The following is a 26274-nucleotide window of genomic DNA, read 5'->3' on the forward strand; positions in this document are numbered from 1 at the left end:
TTACATAGGTAGTGTCCTGGAGTCCTTGACAGTTGTGGAGACTGACACTGAGCCAGAGGGAAGGGCGAGGTGACCATAAGCATGATCAAAAAAGGTCTTCAGGCAGGATTTGAAGGTGGGGAAGGAAGGGACAAGGCGCAGGGAGAGAGCTCCAGAGTTTCAGGGCATGGTGGCTGAAGGTATGGCCACCGATGGTGGAGGGGATGAGGGCCAAACAGGAGGCTGAGCCAGCTGAGCGGAGGTTGAGAGGGGGGTAAGCAGATCGGATAGGTAGGGCCGTGCCAAGGCATTAAAGGATTTGAAAATGAGAGGATCTTAAAATCGATCAGTTCAGTAATTGGGAGCCAGTGGAGCCTGGCAAGGTCTAGTTTGATGGGAGTACGGAGCTTTGTGTGGGTGATTATCTGAGCGCCAGAGTTTGGGATTAATTGTATTTTGTGTATGGTGGAGCTGAAGAGACCAGCAAGGAGGGCACTGGAATAGTCCAGCCGGGAAGTGATGAAGGCCTGGATGAGGATTTCGGCTGTTTTTGTTGTGAGATACGGATTGGGGTGGGCGATATGACGGAAGTGGAAAAAAGCAGTCCTGGTCAGGGAACGGATGTGTGATGGAAAAGAAAGCTGGAGATCGAACCTGACGCCTAAATTGCACACGGGTTTGATGAGTCTGAAGGAGAGCCCAGAGAGGTGAGGAGTACAGTCCGTGAAACAAGCTGACCAGACATCAGCTTACTGGGAGTCGCAGCTGGAGGAGGAGAAGTAGAGTTGAGTGTCATCCGCGTACATGTGAAGTTGATCTTATGTCTGCAGGTGACATTGCCTAGAGGGAGCGTGTCGCTGAGAAAAAGAAGCCAAGGATGGAGCCTTAGCATACCTCACAGTGACCGGGCAGGGGCGAAAGGGAAAAACATCTGCTGAGATGTATTGTTGCCAGTAGGACTAAAAGCATACGAGTGCGGTCCCACTAAGGTGGATGAGGGAGGAGAGGAGGATGGTGTAATCAACGGGCGAATGTGTTAGAGAGGTTCAGGAGAATGAGGCAGAGAGAGCCCTGGTCACAGAGAGAGAGGATATAATTTGTTACTTTGACGAGCGCTGCCTCTGTGCTGTCAGCAGGGCAAAAACCAGACTGGAAGAGTTCAAGTAGGGAGTGGAGGGAGAGGTGTGAACGAAGTTGATTTGCAACGACGCGTTCCAAAACTTTGGCAGAAAGGGCAGGTTTGAGATGGGTCTGAAGCTTGTGAGGTTGAGGGATCAAGGCTTTTTTTTTAAAAAGGAGAGGACTGATGACAGTGGTTTTGATGGGAGTGAGACAAAGCCTGAGGAGAGGGATTGGTTGATTGTGTCAGCCACCAGTAGGCAGAGGAGGCGAAGTTGAGTGACCAGAAGCTGGGTGGGGAGGGGGTCAAGGCAGCAGGTGGTGGGCTTCATCTGGGTGATGGTTGGGGAAAGCTTTTTCCATGGGTGGAAAAAGATAGTGGAGGGCCTGGAGGAAGGGAGTGTGATATAAGAGGATGAGGAAGTGGTCTGAGATAGCCTAGTCTGTGATGGTCGGATCATAAATGTCTAGGGTGATGATTAGGTGAAGGGGGTAGCCACAGTTGTGGGTTGGAGAGTTTACATGGAGGGTGAGGTTTAGGGTGGAAAGGAGGGCAGCGAAGTCAGAGATGGGTTAGGAGGAATTGAGATGAAGGTTGAAATCACCCATTATGAGCAGGGATGCAGAGGGATGCGGAGAGAGGAGATATCTGCGAAGCAGCCAGGAGGTTTGGGGGGGCAGTAAAGCAAGAGAATTTTTAAGGAGAGAGGAGGGACGGTAGAGGGTGCGGTTCTCATGGCGAGAGGAATAGGAGGATAGACCAAGGGAGGTTTTGGAGATAAGGGCCATCCCGCCACATTGTTTGGGACGGAATTTGTGGTGGTATGTGTAACCAGGACTTACTTACTGCTAGGTAAACAGAAGCGTGTGGAGTAAGGAAACTTGCTTAATGTTTCCCCCTGCCTGGGAATCAAACCCAGGTCCTGTCGCTTGTGAAGTGAGTGCTCTAACAGGACTTCACTCAATTAATAATAATCCTTGCATTTGAGATAGCTTCTTATTGAATGCTTGAAACCATGTATTTCTCACAAGTTTTCAAACTGAACACTAATGAGCTGGAAGATGTAAGAAAGAGGCTCTTTAAAATATCAAGAGTAAACAAATGAGAGGAGAGAAGAAAGTTTGGACAAAAGCAAAGTTCAGGTTTTATTTGGTATTTTAGAGGGTTAATTGCCATTCTTGTTTCAGTAGCCTCACTACTCTAATAACTGTAATAGAGGGTTGTGGTCACTTTGCAGTGTGTAAACTGAAAGGTTACTGAACTTGCTTGCCTCAGACGTTCAGACCTCTTGGCAATTTGAGTTGAAACCTATATTTGTGTCTCTTACTCACGACTATACGTTCTGTATTGGCTTCTCCTTTCAACCCCAGGGGAGGCAATAACAACAACTTGCACTTGTATAGCACCCTCCACACAGGGTAGCAGCTGAGAGCGCTTAACAGTGGCAGAGCCTGACTCTGAGCTGGGTGGGTGGGTAGGTGGCCGTAAGCACGGACGAAGTGGAAGGTTTTCAGGCGGGACTTGAAAAAAGGGGGAGAGACGACGGAGGGTGTGAGGGATGAGCAGGAGGCCGGTGCCAGTCGAGCGGAGGCCCCAGGTGGTGGATTGGGGGTGTGTGAGGAGGTTGCAGAGATAGGAAAGTGCCAGGTAGTGAAGGGATTTGAACACGATTGTGAGGATCTTGAAGTCGATCCGTTCGGTGATGGGGAGACAGAACTGGTGAGATGTGGGCACGGAGTTTGTTCCGGGTAAGTATGTGGGCATCAGAGTTCTGAATGATCTGGATCTTTTCAATAGTGGAGCTGGGGAGACCGGCGAGGAATACGTTGAAGTAATCCAGATGGGAGGTGACAAACGCATGCACGAGGGTTTCAGCTGCATTTGGGGTAAGGTACGATCGGAGGCGGGTAATGTGGTGAAAGTGGAAGACCGGATGTGTGGGAGGAAGCCAGCTGGGGGTCGAACTGGACGCCTAGGTTGTGCACTGGTTCGGTGAATGTGATGGAGAGCCCAGGGAGTTTGAGGAATTCAGATCTGCAGGAGTGAAGACGTTGACAGGAGCCAAGGAGTATGGCTTCTGTCTTATCCACATTCAGCTGCAGGAAGTTTGCACTCATCCAGGCCCTGATGTCTTCCAGACAAGCTGATAGAACGTTGGCGGACCTGGAATTGGTACTGGAGGAGGCAAAGTAGATTTGTGTGTCAACCACATACATCTGGAAGTTTACTGCGCGTCTGTGGATCACATCACCCAGAAGGAGCATATAGATAAGGAAAAGAAGGCCAAAGATGGAGCACTGGGGTACCTTGCAGGTGATCGGGCAGGCGTGGGAAGAGAAAACAGTTGCCGAGATGAAATGGAAGCGGTTGGTTAAGTAGGACTCGAACCATGAGAGTGCAGTCCCACTAAGGTGCATGAGGGAGGAGCGGCGGTGGAGGAGGATGGCATGGTTGACTGTGGCAGAGAGATCCAGGAGGACAAGAAGGCAGAAGGAACCCTGGTCAAAGATAGAGAGGATGTTGTTTGTGACTTTGATGAGCGCTGTCTCTGTGCTGTGGCCAAGGCGAAAACCAGACTGCAGGGGCTCCAGGAGGGAGTGGAGGGAGAGGTGTGACCATAGTTCACCTGCAACAATGTGTTCCAGGACTTTGCCAAGGAAGGGTAAATTGGAAATGGGATGGTAGTGTGAGTTAGAGGGATCGAGGGTGGGTTTTTTGAGGAGGGGTTTGATGACAGTGGTTTTCAGCGGGAGTGGAATAGAGCCTGAGGAGAGAGACTGGTTGACCGTGTCAGCCAGCAGGGGTTAGAGGAGGGGGAGTTGAATAACCAGCACCTGGGTGAGGAGGGGGACGAGGCAGCAAGTGGTGAACGTCATCCGGGTGATTGTGGTTGAGAAGGAGGAGGGAGAAATGGGGCCAAAGGAATGTAAGGAGTGGGGAGTGGCAGGAACCGTGACGGAGAGAAGGCAGTGTGGATAGTCTGGGTAGGATGGAAGGGGACAAGGTGGAGGGACAATATAGCCAAACGGATGTTTTCAATCTTTGGGGCGAAGAAGTCTAGGACCTTTTTGCACTTGGCGTTTGATGTGAGGATAGAGGAGGCTTAAGGGGGTGCACCGAGGAGGTAATGGTCGGTGGAAATCAGTGTCTTTAGATTGTTGTTTGCCTCCAGGATGACTTTGGAATAAAAAATCAGCTTTGGCCTGTGAAAGGGAGAGACGGTGGGTTTCTTGCAGTCCAAATGGGTAACAAACTTGACCAGCGTAGGTTCTTCGTCTCCATTTATGTAGGGCTATTAGAGGCTAAGTTCTCTCGCTGTGAATCTTCGTGAGAATGTGGATCTTTGTAGGCTTTGTATTGTGACCTGCGTTGGAAATTTCTGCTGTGGTTATTTCATTTTAGATTATATTTGGAGATAAAAAGATCTGTGGTCATAAATTTCTGACTTGCTTCATCGTTTGTTCAGTCTCTGCATACAAATGAGGTAAAGTTATCAGTGTATGAATTATCTGGGACCTCTTACAAATGAGGCTTATATAAATGTATTTTCTAAATTGTTGTTTATAAGGTTTGAAATGAGTAATGTCCTAAGTTTTTAATTTTGTGTCTTCAGTCAATGTTCTTGTGCTGCTTTTTTCTCTTGCAGTCCAACTGGGTAACAAACTTGCCTAGTCAAAATTTCCACTTTGTGTCTGATGCATCTCACTCTTGCAATATCTGTCTTTGGTACACAACTTTTCAAAGTGTGCAGCTTGCGTGCCGACGGCTCAGGGATTGGAAGGTGAGATCTTCACAGGATAGGCACATTTGCTGATGGCGATCCTAACTACAAGTGTACCAAAGCTATAATGCTTGGTTCAGAGAGATCTCTTGATCCAGTTGAGCACAGATCTCATCACCCTCATTCAATTCCTCCCCCCTTCCTGGAGCTTCATTTTAACTTTGTTTGGATGCAAAGCATAGCTGAGTAGTTGGGGGTCTGGTTCCTGTATCCAAGAGAAACTTGGGTTCCTTCAAATTCTAGTCCCTGCAGGAAGAAGAGCCAGGATCCGAAAACACAGAACTATGCTTGTTAGTGCTGAGGACCAACCAGAACGTTTCATATCTGACATATTCTGTTTGTCTGAACCATTCAATACTAACTTAAATGCTCATGCTATGAGTTGCAAAATTAAATCTATTTCAGTGTTTGAGGATGTGGAAATGGTACCTCACTGAAAGCAGCGTGACTACTGGGCATGTGACTCGTATCTGCCTTCTGCATTCTGTGCTGTGTCATCAGTGAAGAAACCTCAGCTGATAGGAACCACAAGTATGGTCTCTTTCCATTTGGTCTTGCTGATCATAGAAAGAGTATTGTTTGTTAGTTCCCGAGCAACTCTGCATAAAAATAGCCTTCACCTCAAACCACTCTCGTCCTCCAGTGAGTAGAAATAAATAATAGAGACTCAAATTGCATGTCAAGGTCAGGGTTTGGAGCAATAGTCTTGACTAGTGAAGTGTTACTAAAGCAGAGTAAATTTTGCTTAAGTACAAGAGCTATATGTAAAGGGATAACTGCAGTGACTAAGGCATTGATTGCTTGGCCCATGGAGGTGGGAGCAAAGAGGTAGGTAAGCTGGGTCTCCTTGGAGCTGGCTGAGTTGAATGTTGGAATTGAATCAACTCTCTGTGACGTTTCAGTAATCCAGTTCCTGAGCCAGGCATGTGTGAAGTACTCCAAAACACTACTAATGACAGACAAGCTAAGCTGGCTCATGGACAACACCCTGAGGGGCAGACGAGTTGCGACGACAACAACAACTGGCACTTATATAGCACCCTCCACGCAGGGTAGCGTCTCCTTGGTATTCTGGGATTCCTCAGCTTTGGCTGGCATTAACCTGTGCCTAATACTCCTCGAATGATTAAGCAGGTGTGCCACTTCATGGATAGTGCAATGTATTCCAGACACTGGAAACTCATTGGCCACCAAATACAGTCAATCCACTTTACATCTTGGAAGCACTTTTAGATGTCTCAATGTGATAAGCTACCAAATCAAATGCAAACATTACTAGTGTACAACTTTGCATGCACAGGTGGCATACATTTGTGGAACTTTGTCTGGTTTGCTTACTCTTAAGGATTTCAAGATCCTCACCCTCGTATTCACGTCCCTGCACTCCCCTACCTCTCTGACCTCCTCTCTCCTCAGCACATTGCCTTTGTTCCTCCGGGTCTGGCCTCCTCCTCATCCCCTGAGTCCTCCGCTCCACCCTCGGTGGCCGTGCCTTCAGCCACTATGCCCGAGGCTCTGGAACTGCCTTCCTCACTCCCTTCCCATTTTCAGGTCTCTGCTGAAGACCTTTCTTTTCGACCGCGCCTTTGGTCACCTTCCCACCCCTCTCCCGGCTCGGTCCCGGGATCCTACACTGTAAAGCTCTATGAGACGCCGTCCGGCATGGAGGCGCTAAATAAATCCAAGTTATTGTTATGGAGGGTCTTCACATGTTTTAGACACCTAGCTGACCAAAGAAAACCTTAGCCTATGTAGTAACTACTCATTGCTGGGCCACTGAATTTCAGCTAGTCTAGACCTGCCCTGTTTGGAAGTTTTCCAGCATCAAGTCTGTACGTGAAATTGATGGTAGCTGATTATGGAAAATCAGTCATTGCCTTATCAGCATCTAGAAGCCTTCAATGACAACTGCTGACATTCTGTGAATGCAGTAATGTGATCCATTTTTATTGCGTAATCCCCACACCCAGGTTTACTGTTGCCAATAACTACCTGTTCAGAGGCTGCATTTGGATTGCAAAATTGGATAATTTAGATATTAAAATTTGGAAGTATACCAGTCAGAAGGACACCTTCATATAGATGGGATAAGTTTGGTTCCATTGGCAATTCTTTCAATGTTCTTTTGTTAGGATAAAGCATTTGATAGTAAGAATACAGAATCTTTGAAGAATACTGAGTGGGTTAAAACGCTAGCCCTTTTGGATTATGAATTCAGATCCAGGCTAGACTCAAGACCTTTCTCTTTGACCGTGCCTTCAGCTCCCCTCTCGAATCTCTACCCCCTCCTCGCTCCCTCCCTTCCCTCCCCTCACCCTGACCATTTCCCCACTGCTCGGGTCCTGACCCAACTGTACAGCGCCTTGGGACGTCCTCCCGGCGTGAAAGGCGCTCAATAAATGGAATCTTGTTGTTGTTGATGGGATGAAAATTAACTTTTCTAAAATTAAATATTTTGAGGATACTTATTGCTAAAATGGCATTACTTGCATTTAGTACTTCACTTAATTTACCAATTGTAAATTTGGTAAATTGATGCTGTTATGTAGTAGGTGCACTTCTATGGCTTGGGACCGATTTAGACTGAACTTTGCTCGGCATATAACCTGTGCAGTAGCTGATCTGGGAGTGCTTGATCAGAGGTACAAAAAAATCAATTCCTTCATGCTGACTTAGCTCGTTTTCCAAAATTTGGTTTTAACAAATACATGCCCAGTTTATCTTTCTTGCACAGGCCATTAGGATGTTGCTACATGTGGCACCTCTTGTTACTCAAACTAGCTATTAGCCAGGTTTACTATTAGGTACAACTTGTGCTAGTAAATAACAACGTGCTGATCCCAGGCTTATTAGTTATAATTGTTAGGTTAAGATGGTTTCAGAAGAATATAGATCACTTGAGTCTACTGTAATTGTATCGTACAGTAGTTTGTAAGTTAACTGTACAGCCCAGAATTTGGACTATTGTGTTATATTTTTATGAACTGGGCCATCGGGAAAATAATGCTGCAGTAGTTAAAAGAAACGCCTTATTGTGGAGCACTTTCCTTTCAGGATCAACCAGTTTCTAAACTTGTGTTCACTTGCTCCAGATAGATTCTCCATGTGACTGATCTCTTTCACTGCTGCACTAAAACAAATTATTATTTTTCTGAACTAATTACCTTTTTAATTATATCTTGGGAAGGGTTGTAGGGTCCGAAAAAGCCTAGTTTTTAAACCGTTCACCAGTGTGCTCTCTTAGGTAGTTTCCAGTTATAATTTTACGGTTCTTCTCTACTACTATATTATCAGCATCTGTGACTGAGTTATTTTGTATTTCAGTTTATAGCTATATTCAACTTACTGAGTTCATTTCTGGTCACCCTATTACAGAAAGGACATCAAAATCATGTAAAACGATGAGGGAATTGGGATTAGGATGGATGCCTTTTTTGGAGGAGCAAAGGCAGATGCAAAAAGACCAAATGGCTACCTATTGTGTTGTGTATTTCTATGCTAAAAGGACACACTACAACAGCAAAATTGCATTTGAAAAGCGCCTTTCACATCTGGAGTACGTCCCAAGACACTGCACAGCCAGGGATCAGGATTACTATTAGACAATGTGAATAGGAAAGAAGGAAGTGATGGCTTAGTGCAGGAGCTGGCACCAGCATAGCTCTGATGGGCTGAGTGGCCTTCTGATTTATGTAAATCGTAATACTCGAGAGAATTTCACCAGACTTGCGGTTATTGTTACCTGTTAATTGTGTGTGTGTGGTTCCTGAAATAGACCACACCAGTGACGTTAGCCTGGATTTATTTACTTTGTGCCTGTGCGAAGATGAAGGGAATACAAGTCAAGAGATTGCATGCCTTCTTTAAGAATCCATTTTGTGTAAATGCTTCAGGATGTTCTGATCTATATCTTGGAAGACAAAATGCTTCTAACTGGTAATGTAATACTTAATCTATCTTAAACGTTCAAGCACCAAGGCTGAGTATGTTTATTTTTATACCAAACTTTTTTTTGCGCTTCGGCAGATTAATTTTTCCTATTTTGATTGATTCTGTCTGTCCAGTGGGAATCTCTGCCACCGTGTTTTCAGCTGCCATACCTAACATTTTTTGCCCCCTTTCCCATGCAGATGAACAATTGGCTATTTTTCATTGAGGGATGTTGCCTGCACAAAGCAGCTGCTGAGTTTGTCATAATACAGTTGAATGTGAACAAGACTGAGGCCCTCCTGATTGGCTCGCGCCAGCGCCTCAGCACCTCAGGCTCTGGGAGCATCAACCTCCATGGTTGCACACTTCAACTCACCAGCCAGTCAGGAACCTGGGTGTCTTGTTCGACCCCCAACTGTCTTTTCTTCCCCACATCCAAGCCATGACCCGCTCTGCCTTCCCTCACCTCCGTAACATCGCCTGACTCCGCCACTACCTCACCCCTCAGGCCACTGAAACTCTTATTCATGCCTTCATCACCTCCAGGCTCGACTATGCAAACCCCCTGCTTGTTGGCCTTCCCAACTCCTCCCTCCACAGACTGCAGATAATCCAGAACTCTGCAGCCCGTGTCCTCTTCTGCACCAAACTCTGTGACCCCATCTCCCCCATTCTCGCACAACTCCATTGGCTCCCTATCCTTCAGAGGATCCAGTTCAAGATCCTGGTCCTCACCTACAAAGCCCTTAATGGTCTCGCCCCACCCTAGCTCTGTGACCTAACCCCCTACCAACCCGCCCGCTCCCTCCGCTCAGCCGGCTCCGGGCTGCTCCACGTCCCCTGACCCATCTGTCCCACCATTGGCGGGAGAGCCTTCAGCCACTCGGCCCCCACTCTCTGGAACTCCATCTCCCAATCACTCGGCCTCGCCCCCTCCTTAGCCTCCTTCAAGTCCCACCTCAAAACTCTCCTCTTCGACAATGCCATTGGTCACCCCCCTTCCCCTCCCCTCCCTTCTCCCGCTGACCCCCAGTTCGGGTCTGAAATGCTGTACACTGTCTAGTTCCTTGGGATGCCCTCCCGACTTGAAAGGAGTTATATAAATGTAATCTTGTTGTTGTTGTTGTATTGCTTATTTTCTAATTTTATATTGAAAAGCACTTTAAGAAGTTTCTTTTTAACATGAGGTGTGGGATATAAATGCAACTTGTGGTTGGTAATGATCAATAAAATTGTCTTCTGTCTCCTGCATCTGCTTGCAGAGGAAAGGAAGTGGAATGTACTAAATTCGCGTGCAGAACTTCCAGTGAAAATGGGGTTTCCTTCACTTGTCAGCTACAACCTAAATGGCATTGAGCCCTCCAGACAGAGCAAATCCTCATGGACAAGGCAGGTGACTAGTACTTCTGTGGGAAATCTGAATGACTTGCACTTCTTTGAGAGTTCTGCCTTACTCCCAGCTCCACCAACTAAACGGCACTGTCGCTCGCTTTCCGTGCCAGAGGACCTGTCCCACTGCCGGTCTCTATGGAAGCCAAGCAGCTCAAAGGTGTGGATCCCTGTCAAACGCCGCTGCAATAGTGGCGGCACTGCAAGTGCACAGCTCTGCGCCCCGACACAGCGACCATCCAATCTTGGCCTGCCGCAGCCACCTCTCTCCAGCCTTCACTCTAACGGCAGCTTCACCTTCTCCAGCCTCACTGCGTCTCCCGAATCCCCATTGCCTTGGACGTTATCACCTGGCCACCATTCTACAGAAGCTGCTGAGAGAACGTTCTTGGGGATCCAGTGCATCTTGCCCGAGCAGTGCGAGTTCCTCCCTCAAAGGCGCTTTTCACTGTCACCTGTGCACATCCATGAGGCAACAAGATGTCTAATGTCAGCAAAAAGTACCCCGTCCTCCACTCCAGAGATGAACCGGCGGCAGCAGGGCCTGCTGCGCAGCCACTCCCAGCCCTGTGATCTAAACGAACGCAAATGTGGTATCAAACGCAGGCATGATGAGGATGTCCGGTGGGCTAGACCTGCCCTAGACTTCTTCAAGATGACCCAGGTAGGTGTGTCCCAGCACCAGAGACCAGCTTGCCAAGCATTGGGTGAACTAATGTTGAGCTGCATTAGGGTTTGAAGAGAAGACATTTATTTTAGTAATTGAAGCTTAAAATGGAGTACTCCATCTTTGGAGAAATACATCACTCTTTTTTGTAAACTTTAAATATAAAAGTTAACCTGCCAGAGCAATAAATCTAATTGTGTGCCTTTTGAAAATTAAGCATTCACGTAAGTGTACAAGACACTATGGGGTAGAAATAGATTCCAAAAGTATGTTACCTAATCGGTTACATTGGTTCTCAGTATCTGAAACACGAAAGCTGGCAGGATGCTGAATCCACAATTGATTCATAGTAACTCTCCTGCAAGCACATTTTACCTCGCATTTGAACTATTCTGCAACACTGGGTTGGGTGGACAGGCCCATTTTAAAAGAAATGCCACTTACCTGAAATTGTAATCCAATCCAACTCGGTCCAGTGATCATCTGAGTAATTCCAGATCTCTGATGACCCTATTTAATCTTAGCCAGAGGGTAATACTACTAACTAGTATTGCGACTAGTATAATAATAATCCTTGCATTTTGATATAGTGCTTTTCACATCTTCTAGACATCTCAAAGCACTTCACAGAATAGACTGTAAAGTGAATTGACTGTATATTTGTGGGCGACGCAGCAGTGTCCCACAAACAGTCATGGATCGAAATGACCAATTTTTTTTTCTTGAGGGATTATTATCAGGCGTGTGGAGTAAAGAAACTTGCCCAAGGTTTCACCCTGCCGGGAATTGAACGCAAGTTTCTCGCTTGCTAACCACTGAGCTACAGGACTCCACAAGTGTTGGTCTGGCTCATTTAACAGCACTCTCACCTCTGAGTCAGAAAGTTGTTGGTTTAAGACCCACATCTGGACTTTGAGCTCAGTCTAGGCTGACACTCCAGTGCTGAGGGGTGCTGCATTATCTGGGATGACGTCCTTCAGATTAGACCTTAAACCAAGATCCAGTTAAAGTGAATATTGAAGATTCCATTGCAAAATTCAGAAAGAAAAGGCCATTAGTTTATTATTTCGTTCATATTATTGTTTTTTTTAACGGACAGCCCAAACTGACTGTTAAATGAAAGGATTGCTATCAGTGTGAATTTTATTTTGTAAGCAAACCTTAAGTATCTAAGTTCCATTTATCTGCCTTTCCACAATATCCCATCAAATTACTCTCCAATCTAGTTCCCTCTTGAAAGTTAATATGGTTCCTGCCTTGAAACAGCTCCCAACAGGACATTCCAGATCCTAACACCCCTTCCTTTGCTTCTTTGGTAACCATCTTAAATTGATGCCATCTAGTCGCTGAATAGTTGAATTTTCTCTATTTAAAATCCCTCATAAGTTTAAAGACCTCTAATGGGTTTCTCCTCTATTACAGTGAAAATGAACCAAATTCTTCCAGTCTCTGCTCATAGGTAAAACCATTCATCCCTGATATCTTTGTAAATCTGCTTGGCACTCCTTCCTGGTGTACCCTGATCTTGAACATAGGTGGTACAAATGGGGGAAATCTTGGTTAAACTACTTTATACTTTCTTTGAGTAAGCCTTCTTGCTCAGTTGTGCTTTGACTCTTGGAATATTTTCATAACCTCCATTCAACCTAATTTCATGTAGTTCTCTGCATGCAACATTTCACGCACCCTTCTCTGATAATACCAAATATATTTCAGAAGCTACAACAAACAGGAAGCCAATGCTTTACTGCTTCGTGCACCCACTTCCCCTAATTAGAGAACCTTTTACTGTACACTGCAGTTTTTTTCTTTCTACTCCTCTTTCTCTTCTCTCCCCCCCCCCCCCCCCCCCAATGAAGCTGAATGTGATCTGCTGGTAGTTACTGATAGTTCCTTCTGATTGGCCTGATGTTGCTGAGGTGAATAATCCAGGATGGTAGTCATTCAGTCAAACTCACTCATCTTGTTTTGAAAAACCGTTTAGAAGATTTGGTATGATCAGTTGGCTCTTTTTTTGCATATTCAAAGCTATACCTCTCTGGGCTCCAGTCCATAGGCAATGGTTTATCCCACCAGACCTCTGACTAGCAAGTGGGGCTCTGTGATGATGGGTTTTACACATCTTGTGTTGAATTGATTGGTTGAGATTTTCACAGTGGTGTGATGCTTGCTATACTATGTAACCTTGTAACCAGAACTATTTCCTTAATGCTGTGTGTGTGTGCGTGTGTGCTATATTTGGTGTAGTGACCAAATATATTTGACAAGTTTATTGCTCTGAAACTCTTCAGTGCCTAATTTGGTATCGCGTCTTGCCAACTGAAACCTCAAAGATAACTTAAGATTTTATCATTTAGACCTCATTATTTTTAAGTAAGAAAACTAGTCCAGTTATCATTGGAGATGCAGATTTTTGGAAAAGTCACAGAAGCCACGCAATGTATGTGCTAAATTCATCTGAGCACTTCTGTCTGCTGGGCCAAGGCAGAAAAGTCAATAGGTCGGTCACTCTGAGGTCCTTGTGGCCCATTGCACAGGAGTCTACAAAATTTCTGTTGTCAGCACTTTTTTAAATTTACAAATCAGCCAGGTGGGGGAAATAACAATCTGTTTGTAATTATATTTGCAGGGGTCCTGACTTCCCCTATAAAATCTGGGCTTTTTTTTTCTGTGTGCAAGAGCCCCAGGGAATGAACCGTGTACACTCAATATTCACTTCTCCCCTCCTGCTTCCAAAATAAAATCCTGTAAAGGTTACTTATAAGATTGAAACTGGAAGGACGTGAGGTCCCTCCAATGATGTATCATGTGTGCCATGACCCGCTCCGCCTTTCCCCACCTTAGCTGGGCAATATTGCCCAGCTCCCCCACTGTCTCTCACCACAGGCCACCGAGACCATGCATTCATCACATCCATGTGTTCATCATATCCAGCCTCGACTACGCAAACTCCCTGCTTGTTGGCCTCCCCAACTCCTCCCTCCACAGGCTGCAGATCATTCAGGACTCTGCAGCCGATGTCCCCTCCTGCACCAGGCTCCATGACCCTATCAGCCCCGTCCTCGCCTGGCTCCCCATGATTCAGAGGATACAGTTCAAGATCCTGGTCCTCGCCTTCAAAGCCCTCCTCACGCCTTGTCACCTCTGTGACCTCCTAAACCCCTACCAAACTGTCCGCTGCCTCCACTCAGCAGGATCTGGACTGCTTCACGTAGCTTATTACTACAGTATTGTAACTTACTCCAAAGCTTTTCCCCTCTAGTTTTTAAGCAAACAGGACATGTATTTTTTAGAAAAGGCCTTAACATTGCCACCCAGAATATTATTGAAACTTGTATTGCTTTTCTTTTTTCAAACTACCATCTGAATAATGTCCTGGGTCCTCTAATGTCATCAATTGAGCCAGGGTTTTATTGTGTGTGTGATACAATCAATGACTACTTGGTTCTATGACTACTTGTCCTCGGGCGTTTACAATTCTGCACCCCTTTTCTAATGAATCCACATGTAAAAGATCAAATGTATTTACGTAGCTGTTGTCTTGCAGTTAAAATTAGTCAGAGGATGATTGGTGGCAATTATTACGATATGTACATTAACCACAGTAACTGGCTGCATGTTGAGTATAGTGCCTGGAGTAAGATTTTTTTTATATAATGGGAATGAATGGGAACTGATTTGGTCCATTGGAAACAGATTTGTAGTGTACTTGGATCAGCGAACTACAGCTGAGATAGAGGCTTTCTGGTGACCTTCAGCTCCGAAAGCAGCAGATTCCTTGGTACTTGATGTGGTTGTGATTCAATGTTGAAATTTCTGAGTTAGTTTATTTGCAAAAGCAAATGTAATGGTGGAATGTTTCTTTTTGAAATAAAATAAAAGTGCGATGGTATGGAGCAAGAGTGTAAGATTTAATTTTTTCTTTAAAAATGGCTGAATCTCTTTACTCTTGCATTTTTTAAGTATTTAAGTGTTGCCTCTTGGTAACCTTGAAGAGAGCCCTGAAATCTGGTGCTTCTGTGACTGCTGCAGAAATGTTCTTTTCCCCTACCAACGTTTTTAGGGATTTATGTTAGACTAGTTTTAGGGATTTGTTAGAGACTCGATGATCAAAGTCCCCATTGGGTTCCTCCATATTATATTTCTGATCTGTGTGCATTCAGGAGGAGATGCCAAGGAGACTCGTACTTCCCCACGGAAAGGAAGATTGTATGTGCAGCTTATGTCTTGACATAAATAGTTACTGTTTACGGCTGAGCTATTGGGCAACATTTCAATATGCCGCTGTCTTGCTTGTCCTTATTGGGAGAAGCCTGGGACTGCTCTCTGGCTCCGGTAATCCTTTAAATTGAGTTTGCAGTAGTCTCAGCCTCAGATTTCAATCATGGTTTGATAGTTGCAGCCTGCTTGCCTTGATGGTTGCTTAGAGTATTCAATTCTGAAAAGATTATATTCAAGAACCAGAAAACATGTTTTCAACCACTTTTGTCACTGCTGCCTGAATCTAGGAGAAGTCAGTTACCCAAGTTGCCTTTTAAGCAGGGTCTCATTGGAGCAGAATTGACTCCAAGGTGACATGCCTGGCAATGGAATGTCGGAATCAAGACAGTGGCGGTCTCGGTTGTCCGGTTCCTGAGCCAGGCGGGTCCGCAGTTTTCCAGGGCACTGCTGATGACAGCACAGCCAGCCTGTCTTATTGGCAGGACCTGGAAGGGCAGATCGGTCACTGGGGGCAGGGAGTCATCCCATAGAGCACCTGTTAACCCTGCATGCCAAAGCCCTAACGGGTAAGGTGGTCTTAGCTGGACAAACAGTGGCCGGACAGCAATATCAATGGTAAGCTATGCAGTTTGAGCTGGTTAGACTCCAGCAGTACCCCAACACACACTCTGGGGTCCCTAAGCCTTGGTTCTTGCCAACCTGCGCCTAATTCTTTCAGAATTGGGTAAACAGGATGCATTCCTCCAGGGAGAGAGTGTGCATACCATTCCAACAATCTATCTCTGGGATTTCCACGTGTAGGTGGGATGCATGGAAATCTCAGCTTCATTTGGGTACTCTTAAGCATGATGATGGGTTTCCGCATGTGTCAGGCACCCGCTGATCCAAAAAAGTTGTCTTTTGCTGTTGTACGAATCAGTGCTTTAGCATCTTCTATTGCATTAGAGGGTGATGAAATGGCCCCGATGGACAGACATCATAGTGCTGTAAACTGCAGAGATTGCTAATCCAGTCCTTATGACACAGTTGCAGAAATGTAATTTCTGATGAGACACATTTTTCAATTTTTATTAAAAGTATTGAACCTTTTCATTAATAACATGAAACCATAACATCTACCAATGAGTTGGCAAAATGTCTGAAAACACCTGCTTTTCTACCCCCCTGACCAAAAACATCCTCTACATTGTATAATGATTGTGAGGCAACTTAAAGTTGTGACCCAGGCTTCATAGGCTGAGTATCAACTGCTCAACTCATCCTTGGAGTTTTTGATGCCATCTATACTCTGGTTTCTCTAACTTGTCTTCTTGTTTTCTTCGACCACCCTCCGACTCTCCCCCCAGCTCGGGTCCGAATTCTTGACTATCCAGTACTTTGGGAAGTTCTCCTGACATGAAAGGTGCTATACAAATGCAATTTTGTATTGTATTCAGCAGAATAATATCTAGGAGTCTTAGTGTAGCAGCTGTAAGTGTTTTGAATGTCTACCAGTGTGGCTTGTATCATGCCTGCACATTCTCGAATGTGCTGCACCAGAGTGATCAGGGTGCTAACTCACACCTGCCATCTTGGCTGCATTGTTGTGGGGAGTCTGAGATGAAACCAGGTGCTTTCTTGGGAAGAGAATTGTCCTGTGGAGTTTAGTGACTGTTGCTAGATTGAACAGCCACAGGCAGATGGACTTTGTGTAAACAGCTAGGGATGACTAATAGAGCATAATGAGGCTGCCCATCAGGTGCACTTGAATAAGACTAGGTACCTGTGGATTGGGTAGGAGGGGGTGGGGAGGAGATCTTCGAAATGCAAAATTTGCTTTTAAGAATCTCCTGTGCCTTTAAATCAAACTTGAAAAATTCCTGGTACCCTCCAGTTCTGCATTGCCATTTTGTCCAAATTTAGTATAATTGCTGCATTAACCTAAGTTTACAAACTGAATACGACTCCTCCGATGCTGTATGATCCATAATCAGGAAAGTGAGGAAACGTATATAAAGCATGTCTTTGTTGAACTTTGTTTTGAGGCCGCAATCCCATGACTAGATTGGGTATTGAGCATTTTCTGCCCAATATTCTATTGTTCAGTGCACATGTGTTCTGCAGGCAAGGGTGCTTCCTCAAGCCACTTTGAGAGCAGACATTTAGTCAGGCACCCATTATAACCAGTTGTATAGCTGTTTTTCTTATGATGCATTTTCTTTAATTTCACTGCTGGCTCTGTTTGTGGAGGGACAGGAGACGTGCATCTGTTCCCCGCAGTCCACACACTGTACCAGTTAGATCCACAGGCACTGACAGCAGTTGGGGTGATGCCAGGGCAGAATCTGCTGTGGGGAGCGCCCAGGCAAAGCCTAACCTGTCATGAGTTTTGTTTTTCTAACAACTATTTGGATGGCTTATGTATTTTGGTCTCCACCAAAGCTGGCATTGTTTTAGTTTCCTCTGGTTTAGTGTCCAAAGCCCTTGATGGTTGGTAACTTGTCAGTGTAGGATAAGACCAGTGATTCTGGCTTTTGCAGTCTTTTCTAAGAAAAATACCATCTTGTCATGCTGACTGGCATAGATGAACACTTGCCATTTTTCCCCAACCCCATAGAAACTCTGCAGAGAAATTTTGTTTTCTGCGCTTGCTTATATAAAAAATATACTTGGTGGAAATTGCTGTTAAGCGGTTTGAGACATTTTGATGTGTAAAGTGCTACATTTTAATATTTGTATAATAAACTTGATTTCTGTCTTTTTGAATTTTCGAAGGCCTCCTTCGACCTCCCTGTCAGTGTAACTAAGTCTCCCCACTTCCCCTGCTTCACTCTCTGCCTCATTAATAGAACTAATACCAGTCCCTCCCTGCACTATTGCAACATGTTTGCTCTGATACCATAGTGAGCAGATAAACTCTTATTCCACAAGTCCTGATGCATGTTGTCTTTAATTATGAACATGTTAGACAAAGGATACCTGTGTCATAGTGCATAGGAGATGGCTCACTTCAGACTGCATTGTGTCAGTATAGATTTTGTTCTGTTTGATATAGAATGCCAACTCAAAATTGGTGCCTAAAACTTGCTCTTTGCTTTTTACCTCTGTATGGTTCCACTAAAACTTTTCCTTTCTCTTTTTTAAAAGTTCAGGAGGAGAGACTTGAATTTATGTAGTCAATTATATAGATTTGTATAGCTCATTTCACATAAAATAAACCTAGAAGAGCTATACGAAACATAATTGATTAGAAACTAAATGTAAATACAGAACGCTATATAACCACATCTGCATTAGGTCTGATGCAGAAGTGAAAGCAGGGCTGAAACACTGGAAAAATGTGTTTAGGTGTAAGTTAGAAGGAATACATATTTTAACCTATAGTGAACCTGTAACATAAGATAAGCTATTCAAATGTAATTTGTCGTTGCTCTTTTGTTTAGCATTCTGCTACAAATTGTGTAGGGTTAGAAACTGGGAAAGTTAAGAGATGGAGAAGAAGAAATTAAAAGAGGAGGGGGAGGATGGCCAATTGTGTACAGTGAAACTGGTAACTCCAAGGGAAATAGCTCAAATGACTATTTATCAGAGTTGGCGAGCTATCCAGAATAGAGTTTCTTTAATACAAAGTACTTGAATAGCTGGAATATTCAGTGAATGATTAGCCATGAGGTTGATTACTTATCCCAAGTGCTAGTTATCAGACTGTCACTGTATTTTGCATGGATAGTGCATATAATGGAATGACTACCCTAGACAAATGATCTGAATTGTAATTCAGACAAGTTCTGTTGTGTATTGTGCCTTGATGAAAATCTGGACTACATGTAGGTAGGTTTAACAGGAACCTCCACTAGTTGCCCAGTCTGTGAAATGGCCTTTGTTTCCTTAATGTTTTGAAGATTTTTTTTTAAAAAATTGCCTGATTGGAGGAGGGAAGGATAAGGTGAGTCTGTGCTGCTCTTAGGTTGAACACAAGGAACTGTGCTTATCCTCTGGGAAGAAATGCGCTCATCAAGCCTGTTGCTTTGGCACTGAGTTTCTTGTGGGGAATATTGGGGTGAGGGGGTAGAAAAGCATTGAAGTGCACCCCTATGCCACTGCTTTTTAACTGAAACTGATTTTTTTTCCCTTTCTCCTACACTGTCTCACTGTCCTCTTACACCTCGGTCTTCATTCTTCACATCCACTTTGAAAAACTAATCTGTATAAAAAAAGTTTTAACTACCAAACGGCTCGTCAGATTTCAATTACGTCTTTGACAAGCTCTTCATTGTATCAGTCTGTATAAAGTATTTTTTTTCTGAAATATTCTGGATTTTCTCTCTCCCAAGGATCTTTCTTTCCATGCTTGCCATTTCAGCATTGAACGGCCTCTTTGTAATATTGGACACTAATTACAGATTTTTTTTGATGGCTCACACTCTGCAGAAACGCCAAGCTAATTATCGATCCCTCTCACTAAGAGCGTTGCTTTTGTGAAGCTTTTCGAGCATCTGCAGTCTCTCAGACGTGAGGCTAAAGTTGAAAAGCTTTCTGAATCGGGCGATGTATGTTGCTCCACTCGCTGTGTGTAATTAAGAGCTTGGAACTTGCGAGTCGAAGGGCGCCCTTTCAGCGGGTACTAGGGCCTCTTCTCGGATGGTTTTCTCAAAGGCCTTTGGAATCTTGGTTTATACTGTAGCAATTAGGCTTAAAGTTATAGCCCGTCGTAATTTTTGTTTAGTTTAATTCTCCCTCTGGGCTTTTGTGCATAAAAATATCAAATTAAAATCTTGATGCCCTGAAAGACTGGCATGAAGTTTTAATTGACACTCCTTGATGGAACAGATTTACCTGCAAGGCTCCTGTTTAACACTATCCCTGTAGTAATTACACATGCATTTTAAGGATTTGTGAATGTAGTTGTGTACAAACTTGTCTTCCCTCTCTCCAGCTCCACCATCTAAATCCTGGTGTTCCCCAAGCAATTTGTGGAGGCAGTGTGGTAATCTCCATGATCTATTTGGAAGATCTGAGGTCATTCTTTAGCTTTTAACATTGTGTGTTTTGGTGGGAGTGACTTGCAATTAGTCATGCAATCCATTGTCCAAAGTGGAAATACCAGATGATCTGTGTCCTGTGATCTTCTCTCTCTGTGAAAATAAAAGCAATGATGTGAACTGAGCACCTAGAATTAACACAGAGTGGGTTGTGTTGGCTGTGCCTGGCAGGGTGGTATGTTGCCTAAACTGTACCCAGTTGTAATGCAGACATTTTGCATTAAAGCTAAACCACCCATGTTTAGAAATGTACTTGGGTCCTTTGCCTCACAATAACAATGGCCTGTTCACCAGCCCCCACACCGCCCCCCCACAAAAATATTTCATACTCCCAAGCTGCTGTCCTACTATGCTGACCATTCCAAGAAGAGTTGTACTTTGAACATTTGCAAAAAAAAATGCAATGAAGTAACTTCTCAGATTTACTCTTCACTAAGTTTAAAATATAATGATCCATTACTAAGAGTTGAACAGTAGATGATGCAATTGGGGTGCACTACATTGGCTTCTCTAGCAAGGGGTAGGGGGAATAAGGTAGGGGATGAGGGATGCTGCTGTTAAATTGATTTGCACGCTGTGGTTCGGCATCAACCCTCACCGTGGTAATGAACTTGTGTAAATGTCTGAAAAAATTCACTTGCTGCTACTAATGCAAATGTGCAGGGTTTTGACTGTGTACTGAAGGTTTCCCCCTACCCCGCCCCTGTCCTATATAAGTTTGTCAGCAAAAAATTTCACTTAAATGCACTCTTGTTGAGGTAAAGAAGGGCTTTGCTGCATCTTGGAGGGCTGTGTGTGTGTGAAGCCCTTGACCTTCCAAGTTGCAAACAGCAGTCGTCTCCTCATGAGATCCATAGGAGCGTTGACCCACTCTCAGCTCTCTGTCAGATCCTTTCAAAGGGTTCAAAGCACTCATCAAAGCTCAGACACTGCCGGTTTGAAGTGCAAATTTTTTTAATATATAAACGTTGCATTCAGGGTAACAGCCATGTTAATGTAGCAGGTCTCCCCCATTTGAATGCTAACTAAGTCTGCTGTCCAGTCCTTGCCTCTTGCTGGTCCTGTCACTTCATTGTCAATCTGCTACGCTACCCTTTTTTTCCCTCTCTCCTCTCACCCCTGCGCAGGACACACTGTTCTTGTCTGTTACCCAGGACAAGTCTGTCCCTAGGGAACCTTAACTTGAGGCACAGTTATTTTATAACTGATTCTGTCACTCTCTTGTTTTATTTTGTAATTTACTTGCTCTCCTTCGCAAATGAGACAAGTCAAATTTAAACAACAAATTACATTTGTAAAGCTCTTTGCACGTCGGGAGGACATGATATCCGCAAATGTTCCAAAGAATGTGGTTTTCCAGATCTCCAGATGCACTTCCCGATCAGTGCAGCACTGTGATGTACAAATCTCTAGATTGCTGGTTTGAATCCTGTTGTGTGCTGAGTTAGCTGATCTCCATTAACATGAAACAATTGGCCTGGCTGTTGCCCTGGGATAAGGACACCGAGGCTTGGCCAGGGCTCCTGACCATTGTCAAACAGCCACTGCTCAAAAGTACAAATGGGGATAAGATTGGTCTGTGTTGTAATCTTGTTCTGTCTTCTTTCCCACGCCCAACCATGTAATCAGTGTCTGCACCCCAGTATTAGTCAACACTTTTGTGAAGAGAACAAAGTGTGTGTGTGGTGGAGGGTGGATTGTTTTCTGTGCAGCAATGGAGTGGCACCTGCTGCAGTCTGGCACACAGTGCAGTGTCTCAGTGCTTGTGCTGCAGTCAGCCCCTCAGTGTTAATCAATCTCATTCCACAGGATCAGACACTCCAGAATCACTAAGATTCGATAAGGGTTACCTGTTATAATCCAGGGTTTCTTCCTACATCACTAACCACTTGATCTTTTTTGCTGAAGTAGATTCCTAGCCGCTGAATGTTGTAAAGTAGATTCATCTCCCTCAGGTTTTCTGAATTCATTCTATTTCAGGTCATTTGGTTAAGAGGTTCAAGCCATTGTGACCTGAGTTTAGCTATGGCCCTCATGCAGTTTAATTGAGTCAGAAGGATGTGGTTTGGATTTGTAGCCACTACAAATGAGACTACTCTGAATGTACCCTACTTTCATACGAACTCCAGCTTTGGCAAAAAAAATATTTTTTCAAATGTTGGCAGGAAAGGGCTGATGAGATGGTGAGGAAAAAATGCTGAATTGGGCCAGGAGCCTCTCCTCTCCAGCTCTACAGTAACATCTTTGTCAAGTGATCCCTCTTGCTCCTATGATTTTTCTCTAAATATTAAACTTTCCCCCCTTCCAATCTCTCGATCTTTCCACAGAAACTGAACCAGGAAATCACAAAGAAAGTGTGCAATCTTTAGTTTTAAACTACTTGCAGTTTGCTTTACCCTTGATGTGGCTTGATTGCAGCTTATGCTTGACAGTGCTATTCTGCATGCATTGGGAAATTGCAGGTTATTTCACCTGACCAGTGCCAGTACTTCCCAGGAAGAATTTGTTAAAGTAGTACTTGGAATGGAAAATCTATGTGGGAACATTTTTAAACCAGTTGATTTTCCCCAGGTCTGAGCCTGAAATTCCAATGTGCTGGACAACTTCATGCTCATTCTGATTTCAGGCATCCCAGCCCAAGCAAAGCATTTATATGCAAAGATCTCAAATACAGCCATAAAACACTACCTAATTATCTGTTTGACGCGTGCCTTAAAAGGTTGTGGCTGCACAGCCAGACTTCACCTGGAGACAGCTGCAAGGGTTTTGTTCAGTGTTTTTCTTCTGTTTCAGAGCAAGTTGAACTGCTGAATAAATAATTAAAATGGCCGTGGGTCAAAGCACTGCTAATTGGCAATTTTTTTTAGAAAAAATCTGCAGTTTCTGGAAACTTATAAAACTCTGTTTGGTGAACTTGCATTACTTGAGTCAGTGGCACCTCGATCCAGACATGGATTTGGTGGGGGAAGGGTTAGCACTGCCCTTTCACCTTTGAGAACCTGTTTTGAATTCAAACCAAACTAATGGGACAAAAATTTCACTTGGCTCAGTTTTATGTGGATTCTCAGCCTGGATCCTAATGAGCATGTGTTTGTTTGCATAAAAATACCTATACTTTCCTGGTGAGGTGAATGGAATGCTGATTGATACAGTATGGGATGCTCTTCCGATTAAAGCAGATTATTTAGGATGATGTAAGGGGGTTTACTCTGTGTATGACACATTGATTTCAAAGACTGTTGTACTCTATATAGGACTTGTGCTGGATTTTATAGTGTAGAGGGAGCTTCACTCTGTCTAGCCTGCATTGTACCTGACCTGGGAATACTGGACGGGACAGTGTAGAGATTGTGTTATTGGCACTGACAGCTCTCAGTGACTAGAACAAAACAAATTGTCAATTGCAGTATTACAAACAAACTTTTGTCCACTAGGGAGACTCAGTGGCGTGACCCGCATTAATTCAGTGTGTACTTTCCTTAGTCTATCAATCTGGATAGTGTATGACCTGGAACACCTGCGTAGTCTCACCCTATTAGATGTAGATGTGGGGGGGGGGGGGGCAGAGAGTTTGCAGCTGCCACTACCCTGTCTCCTGTCTGGTTGCTGTTTCTCTTCTGATGTCTTGTGCATGTGGTTAGTGTGAGTTGGGGGTGGGGAGGGGGATAAAAGAGGCAGTGGTTGAAAATGAGCTCAAACTGATCTCGGAGCCTGTGGTTGCCGATGTCCTTGCTCACTCACCGCAACTGCAAGAGCTGGTATCTGCTGCTGTCACCAGGGTGCAGGTGACTGAACCGTTTTTCTGTTTTTATTTCATTTTAACTTTCTGGAGACAAAACTAATATGTATTCTCTTTCTCCCTTCATCCCCCACCCCCCCATGCAAGCCAAGCCCTTTGACTTCAATTATTTTCACAGCTGAGTATTGCAGCCTCTTTTGTAAGTTTATAACCACTACCCCCCAGCTGGAACAATTGCTGTGCTATGTAAGACTATTATAATATAATAGCTGTACCCGTTGCAGCTTTGCTTGCAACCAAACGATCCAATGTGAAATACAGATTGAATCACAGACAAACATTTCATTTTTATGTATATTTATCTGGGAGGACTCCTGTGGAAGGACCTATTTTGACCATGCTGTTCTTTGAGTGGGCAACTCATTTTGGCATACTGTTGCAGTCCTTTCAGCATTGAAATGCAGCCGCGCTATTCTTTGTTCTTCAGTTTCACTTAATGGCCTTCTCTCTTTTGTCTGGCATTTTTACGTATCCTTGAAAGGTTTGCTTTTCACTTGAGCATCTTTATAAATATAAACGTATAATTTATAATCACTGGGAAGTACCTCCGATTTGAAAGGCACTTTAAAAATGTAATTTTGTTGTTGCCGCGGCTTAGCTTTGTCTGTGTTCTTTATTTTGTTTCCGCTACCGCTTGGCTATGTGCATGCTCTGTGATGCAGGATCCCACAACGCCATGGTCAGCCGGCGCGGCCACCAGGTGTAAATGCAGTGCGTGTGTACATACGTAGGTGCTTAGGTGCTCTGTGACGCTTGATGCCACAGCGCCACTTTGTCTCGGTGGCCACCAGGTGTAACTGCAGCAAAAAACACAAAACTGAAATACATTTTAGGTCATAACTCATGAATGATAGGAGACATCCGAAAACAATATGCCTATGTCACTCCCAGTTGTGAGAGTTTTCCGATGAGGTATAAATCATGCCTCTAAATCAATCGGTGATTGAGATCCTTCTTGACACGCAGACAGACATTGTCATTTTATTAGTTTGTGTATATATAGGTATAATATAGAAGATAGATAAATTATATAGCTATGCTCACTGAGTGACTCCCAACGATATACAACAACAAAATTACATTTGTATAGCACCTTTCACGTCGGGAGGAGGTCCCAAGGTGCTGGACAGACAAGAGTTATGGACCTGAGCTGGGGGTCAGGGTGGGGGAGGGTGGAGGACGGGGGGGAAGGAAGGAGATTGAAAGCACTGTTGAAGAGGAGGGCTTTGAGGTGGGTCTTGAAGGTGGCAAATCAGCTATTTGTCTTCTTGCCAGCATTCTGTTGATTTGTATATTGTGCCTGTTGTGCACAGGAAATTCAATACTACCAAATGTGCACTTCATTTTAAGGTTGTGTGCATTAAATTGTTTTTTTCTCTTCTCATATCTGCAATCTTTCTCAATCCTCACTCCGCATTCAGAAGCGGTCTGTATTTTAGAATTTTACAGCAGAGAAAACAGGCTTTTTTTTAATATTGGTCACCCAGTCAAATTCCACTCAGTTTACTCTTCTTTAATATTGCTCTTTCACACTTTTATCCAATTCCTTCTAAAATAATTTAATTTATGCTTTATTCCACCTTCTGTGCAAAGAATTTTCTAGCATCTTCCATTTTTTTGATCATCTTAAATTTGTGCCCTCTTGCCAATTAGTGCAAATCTATGACTATTTGCACACCATAATCTTATGGGCTCTATCAATTTTCACTGAAGCCAAGATTAAGCGATAGAGTCCTACTCCCTTCACTCTTTCAAGTGCTGCTTTCTCTCTCTCACTCTCTCTCTGCCTCAGTCTCTGTGTGTGTGTCTCTCTCTCTCTATATCTGTGTCTCCGCCTGTCTCTGTCTGTCTGTGTGTGTGTCTCTCTCTCTCTCTGTCTGTCTCTCTGCCTCAGTCTGTGTGTGTGTGTCTCTCTCTCTTTCTCTGTGTCTGCTTCTATGTGTCTGTCTGTGTGTGTGTGTGTGTCTCTCTCTCGACATTGTCTATGTGTGTGCCTCTATTTCTCGGTGTCTGTCGCTTTCTGTCTGCTCTCTCGCTGTCTGCGCCTCTGTCTCTCTCTGTGTCTATGTGTCTCTCTGTCTGTGGCTCTCATTCTCTTTCTCTTTGTGTGAGTCTCTCTCTGCCTCTCTTTGTTTGTCTCTCTCTCCCTCCCTCTCTCTTTCTCTGTCTGTCTCTCTGTGTGTCTCTCTTTCTCTATTTATCTATCTGCCTCTTTCTCTGTCTGTCTGCTTTGTCTGTGTGTGTGTGTGTGTCTCTCTCTGTCTATCTCTGTCTGTCTCTCTCTCTTTGTTTTTCTCTTTTTCTCTCCCTCTCTCTATTTGTCTTGTCTCTGTGTCTGTCTCTCTGTGTGTATGTTTCTCTCTCTCC

The 26274-nt window shown here is 44.2% G+C and overlaps 1 protein-coding gene across 4 annotated transcripts in view; it reads left to right on the forward strand.

Annotated features, from left to right (window-relative positions):
• Nucleotides 1–26274, forward strand: part of fam53c (family with sequence similarity 53 member C) — a 61058-nt gene that overhangs the window by 25284 nt on the left and 9500 nt on the right. For all 4 annotated transcript variants that reach the window (XM_007891371.2, XM_007891368.2, XM_007891367.2 and 1 more), the window contains exon 4: nt 10073–10863. In XM_007891371.2, coding sequence (XP_007889562.1) covers nt 10073–10863 — 791 coding nt within the window. The remainder of the gene's footprint in view (nt 1–10072; nt 10864–26274) is intronic.

This window comes from Callorhinchus milii, unplaced genomic scaffold, assembly GCF_018977255.1.
Source record: "Callorhinchus milii isolate IMCB2004 unplaced genomic scaffold, IMCB_Cmil_1.0 Scaffold13, whole genome shotgun sequence".
NCBI classification, from domain to species: domain Eukaryota; kingdom Metazoa; phylum Chordata; class Chondrichthyes; order Chimaeriformes; family Callorhinchidae; genus Callorhinchus; species Callorhinchus milii.